General features: G+C 59.1%; 1 protein-coding gene and 1 long non-coding RNA gene across 2 annotated transcripts; both read right to left on the bottom strand.

Moving 5' to 3' along the window:
- Nucleotides 1-389: 389 nt before the first annotated feature.
- LOC116184256 (uncharacterized) lies at nt 390-1618 on the bottom strand. Its single transcript, XR_004149017.2, has 3 exons — nt 1525-1618; nt 619-684; nt 390-489 (listed from the first exon to the last, which is right to left on the bottom strand). It is a non-coding gene; the product is annotated as an uncharacterized LOC116184256 (long non-coding RNA).
- Nucleotides 1619-1919: 301 nt separating this feature from the next.
- LOC116184280 (uncharacterized) lies at nt 1920-4542 on the bottom strand. Its single transcript, XM_031506408.2, has 4 exons — nt 4306-4542; nt 4005-4109; nt 3521-3577; nt 1920-2336 (listed from the first exon to the last, which is right to left on the bottom strand). Exons 1-4 carry the CDS (start codon nt 4540-4542, stop codon nt 2082-2084), a joined length of 654 nt encoding a protein of 217 aa, XP_031362268.1. The 3' UTR covers nt 1920-2081.
- Between the last annotated feature and the right edge of the window lie 743 nt (nt 4543-5285).

Here is a 5285-nt window from a genome sequence, read left to right as displayed (position 1 = left end):
ATCTCCCCTCTCCCCACAGCCCTAAGGGCTGCCCGTGGCTGTGACAGGTCCTGGTGCCCTTTGCAGGGGACACCAGGAGGCAGGAGCAGGGCTGTGCCAGGCTCCACAGCAGCCCCTGTGGGACAGCAGGGCTGTCCCAGCTCCAGGACTTGATTTTGGGAACTCCTTTCACAGGAGGCACCAAGTCCCCACCAAGCCTGAGCTGAGGCTGACAGCAGGCACAACTCATCACACGTGGCTTCAGGGTTTGACAGGACAGCACGAGGGCTGTGAAACCCTCTGCAGCTCCTCTGCCTGGGCACCTCCAGCCCCTTCCCAGCTCTGCCACCCAGGGAAGAGCTCTCCTCGCTGGGATGAGCTCCCCAGGGGCCAGGGGGGTTCCCAAGTCCCTACCTGTGCTCCTGGATTTGGTGCTGCCTGCGGGCACGGGGCAGGCGCCCGGAGAAGCCGGGGGATGGTGGTGGTGTGGACAAGATGGCCTCAGAGTGTCTGGGGAGGGTGACAGGGGCCACGGGTGGGTGACAGGGGCCACACCAGCCACCCCTGACACTGCAGGGCACTGCCAGCACCCATCTGCCCCCGTCCCAGCCCTGATGCACCGGTGCTGGTGCCACTCACCGGCCAGGCAATTGCACAAGCTGCTCACAAGGTGTGTACTCAGAAGAGGGCACCTTTAGGAGCATCCTAAAGCAGGGAGACAAGGGCTGGGCAGGCTCCTGGGGGACACAGGCCTGACTGTGCAGGCACAGCACCGCAGGGAGATCTGGCATTTTCAGGGCGGGGTGCTGAACCTGGATTCTCCACCACTACCACAGCACCCACTGGCTGGTTACAAAAGAAAAGGGATGTGATGGGGGAAAATAGGATATTTGTGGAGTCCCACCTGGGACAAAGCTCCAGCTCATGTTAGACAACGGTGAATCCACAGAGGGAAGTTCCCAAAACCCACTGCTATGGGAATGTCTCCCAGGAGCAACCCAGTCCCTTGGGAACTGGGGCTGGTGGCAAGGTCAGAGGAGGGAGTTCCTGTACCCCTCGCTAGGGTGGGATGCTCCCACCTTGGGACACGCTCACCTCGTCCCACTGGTGCCTCCAAAATGGGGTGGCTGCTTGTGGCTGCCCGGGACACACAGGGATGGGAGGTGGAGGGCTCAGGCTCCCACAGCTGCCATCCCAGCCAGCCTCCCACCCGTGTCCTCTCTTGGTCAGCAACCAGGTCACAACTGGGCTCTGGCACTGCGTGTCCCACCCTGCTGGGGGACAAACCACTGTCCCCCACACTTGGCACAAAAGCCTTTGCACCTACATTCCAGCTTCAGCTGGGAATGCCTCCATCCTGATGCCTCTTCCACGTGCCTCCTGGGATGCTGGGAGCCTACTGCCACTGGGAGGAAATGATCATCAGCATCCCCACGGTTCCATCAGTGGATGGATGGATCCAATGCCAGGGCACCACGTGGGCCCAGCCAGAGGGAACAGGGCCAGTGCTGTGCCCAGTGCCATTGCTGTCCCTGTGGCACTCACCTGCTCGTCCCAGCCATGCTCTCGGCTGGGACCCAGAGGTTCTGGGATCCTGGGTGGCCTCGTACTGCCTGCACCCGCTGCACTGGGAGGTGGGTGCCAGGCGCTCTTGGATGCGTTCCTGAGGTGGTGAAACTGCCATCCAAACTCTTTTTCAGAACGTGGGGAGGAGCCTGAGCAAGCAGAGCAGTGTTTCAGCCCCAGCTCTTGCTCCCAGAACTCCACCCCTTTCCCTCAAGGAAGCCCCCTGTGCCACTGTGAGCTTGGTCTTAAACCAGACCTTGGTCTAAGGCAGCAAGAGGGGGATGCAGACCCCAAAGGAGGGGGTGTCTCAGGGGGAGCACCCACGGGGTTGGGGAGAGCCTCTACCTTGGAGATGCTCATCTTGGTGTCTTCTTCCTTGATCTCTTCCATGCTGGTCATCTCAGAGGGACTACCCAGGGGGCTGGGAAGATCCTCTACCTTAGAGACGCGTATCTCGATCTCTTCATCCTTGATCTGTCCCATGTCCTCCTGTCCCATGTCCTCCTGTCCTGCGTCGCTCCATTGCACGTTTCGTCTCATGTCCCTCTGTCCCACGCTCCGTCCCATGTAATTCTGTCCCATACTCCATCCCATGCCCCTCCGTGCCGTGCCACTCCGTCCCCTGTCACTCTGTTCCACGTCCTGTCCCGTGTCATCTTCCCCAGCAGAGACCAGGTCACCGCTGGCACTCGCCTCCTTCCCTCTGCCCGCTGTCCTGGCATCGGGGGGCAGAGGGCTGGCAGACCGGCCATCCCCATGCCTTGGTGTCCTGGGCTTTTCCACGAGGGTAACTGGAAGAAGAAACCAGAGGGAGAGCTGCCCAGGGTCGGGGGAGCCAGGGGGAGCATGGCTGGGGGGCAGTCAGCAGCCTGCAGGCCCCCTGTGCCCTCACACCCTCCGGGTCCCTCCCCAGCTGTGCCCAGAGGTACTTTCGTTGCCGATGACAATCAGCTCTGGGTCATCAGTCGAGTCTAGGAGCCTGGGGCCAGCATGCTTCTGCTTGTCTGAGCCTTGTCCACCCTGCATCATCTCCTTCATGGCAGACTGGGAAGAAGAGGATGGGCTGGCTACCGCACCCCCAGCTCCTTCCCCACAGAGCCGCTTCTCCAGCCGTCAGCCCGGCCTGGGCTGCTCCTCTGCAGCTGAAGGACCCTGCACTTGTCTGTGCTGAACTTCAAAATGTTCCTCCCCGGCCAGTTTAGCCCTTTGACCATGGTTTTCACAGCCAGCCCAGGGGACCAGCAAACACCTGACTGATGCCATCTAATACATCAGGAAGGCATTCTTGCCTCCAGCAAGGGGACTCAGTATCCCAGACCTGCCCCATAATGTCCCTCTGCTGTCCCCTAATCCTAGCCACACTCCAGACACCTGGAGGGCAGGGAGCCACGGTCCTGCCTGACGCTGGGCAAGGAGGGGCCGTGGTGCAGCACCAGTGCAGCCCGGCCCCAAGGAGGCACCAGCTCCTGCTGTTCCTCCTACCACCCTGAACATGGCCTTTTTCTGAGCAGAAAACAAGCTGGGACCACATGTTAGGTGAGTTGAGGAGCTGCCCTGGCTCAGCCTATGCCAGGTCCTTCTCCTGGTGGGAAGAGGAGTCCTGAGCAGCCTCAGCAGAGGCACTGGGGTGCACAGTGGCTGGAGGTGCAGGGGGCTGCAATCCTGCTCCACCTGCCAGACCTCAACCTCCTCTTTCTCCTCCTTCTCCTGCTTTCCTGCCCACCAAGAAGTCCTCCAGCACGTCCCAGCACACCATGTTTCTCACCTCCTCTGGGGCTGAGGAGAGCATCAGCCTCTTTCAGATTTTATTTTGGAAGGAAGGCATCAGAGCCATCTGTGTAACTGGGAGCATGATGGGACCCAGAGGAGTGTTGACCCCTCTCCCTCCCCCCCACCTCCAGAACTTCTGGGGACCATGTCCTGATGTGAGGGGACCCTGGCCTGGAGCAGGCCCTGGGTATGCTCAAGGACATACCATGAGAGACTCCATCAGCTGGTTACGGAACTCATCCATCATGTTCTGGAATCCTTCCTGCAGTAGGGTGAGGACAGAGACAGGAGTCAGAACACAGCAGCAGGATTTAAAAGGGACATTTGCAAATTAACCTGGATACCAGACAGAGGGATCCTGGACAGGGCTATGCCAAGTGGCTGTGGCTGTATTCCACAGGTGGACCTTTGTCTCCTCACCTTCCTCGGACCCAGGTTACTTTTTTTTTGATGGCTGCTTAGTTCACAAATGCCTCAGCAGCCCTGTTGAGGGAGGCAGTGACCTCTACCACCAGCTTGACCTGCGGGCAGTGGTGGCAGAGGAAAGTGGGGGGCTGCAGGTGGGTTGGGATGAGCACCCACATTCCGCTCTCAGGACACCCTTCCCTCTCATCCCCCCTGGTGCCCTTCACGCTGGGAGCCTCCAAGGGCTGCAGGGCAAGGCCAGCAGGGCACCAGCAGCAGCTCACCATGTCAAAATTCTGTAGCATATACTGCATGTCCTCTGCCATCTGGGACTGCTCCTCCTTGACCACATTGACCTCTTCACGCAGCTCCTGGCAAAGAGCCCGCACCTAGGAGAGGGGAATGGGGGGTGAGCCCCAGGGCAGGGTCCTTTGCACCCACCACGGTCTGCACAGAGCCAGGGGCAGTTCAGGGCTTGGCCTTCAGCACATCCTCAGCAGCAGCTCCCCAGCAGCACGAGGGGGTTCAGACCCCAGAGGAGGGGGTGGCTTGAGGGCAGCACCTGGGGCTGGGAAGAGCCTCTACCTCGGCGATTTCTTTTTCATTGGCTTCCACTTTCTGCTTTAACTCCTTAAGGAAAGAGAAAGGGCTTTCCTCGGCCCCCTCCAGTGGTTCCCCGTTCTTCTGGACAAGCAGATCCCTCAGGCCCAGGTGCAAAAGCATGGCGTTCAGGAGGTTGTGCAGCTGCTCAAAGTCAACGAGTCCATCTCTCAATGACCCGAGGGCAGCATCCAGCATCTGGCCCAGAGTGAGCGTTGCCATTGCTGCTGATGTGTCCAAAAGTACAGAACTGCCAGGAACAGGAGCCTCCTGTGCTATTGCTCTGGAGAGGAGCAGGCAGGTGGGAGGTGGTAGGAGATGTTAGAAGGAGGAGAAGGAAGAGACAACAGGCTCCTTCCTCTTCAGTCTCCTCCTTGTTCTGGAGCCTGTGCCACTTGTGTCCCTCTTTACAGTGTCCCCCTGCCCTGGCAGAGAGTGCCCATTGTTACACAGCACTGGCTCAGCCCTATGTGGAATGTCCCCATTGTCCCCTGCTGATGTCCTGGTTCCAGCAACCAACAGGACCTGCAGGGACCATGTGCCACAACACCTCCAGCCACTTAACACTTTCAGCCCCAAAATGACTCCAAGGACAGCTCACACTGGGCAGGTGGTGCCCCAGGAGCCGCTCGCAGGGTGAGTTGAGCCTGCCCAGGAGAGCTGTGCCCTGTGGAGAGGTGATCCATGTTCTCACACAGCCTGGAGCATTCCAGAACACTCCAGGAGGAGACCAGCCCCAGAGAGGAAGCACCTCCAGTCATTAATTTTTGAGGTCTCAAAAGCATGAGGGTTTCCCTTCTCCCTTAGATGTGGGAAGGGTAGAAAGCTGCTGTTGACTCCATCAATACACAGATTTTCAGCACCTTGCTCCAAAGCAAAGAGCCACACAAGCAGGGAAAAGCAGATAAACACAAGCCTAGCAAGTAAAGGACTCAAACACCGGGAAAAATATTTGAACCAGAGTG

The sequence above is a fragment of the Lonchura striata genome, chromosome 19 (assembly GCF_046129695.1).
Source record: "Lonchura striata isolate bLonStr1 chromosome 19, bLonStr1.mat, whole genome shotgun sequence".
Taxonomy (NCBI): Eukaryota; Metazoa; Chordata; class Aves; order Passeriformes; family Estrildidae; genus Lonchura; species Lonchura striata.
The sequence above is the reverse complement of the archived record's forward strand: the minus strand, read 5'-3'. Positions and strand labels throughout refer to the sequence as shown.

Coding starts and splice junctions, on each gene's coding strand:
- LOC116184280 (XM_031506408.2), bottom strand. CDS start 4,542: ATGGCAACGCTCACTCTGGGCCAGATGCTGGATGCTGCCCTCGGGTCA. Junction 4,110..4,305: donor ATGAAAAAGAAATCGCCGAG/GTAGAGGCTCTT, acceptor CCCCTCTCCTAG/GTGCGGGCTCTTTGCCAGGA. Junction 2,337..3,520: donor AGCTGATGGAGTCTCTCATG/GTATGTCCTTGA, acceptor TTCTTCTTCCAG/TTACCCTCGTGGAAAAGCCC.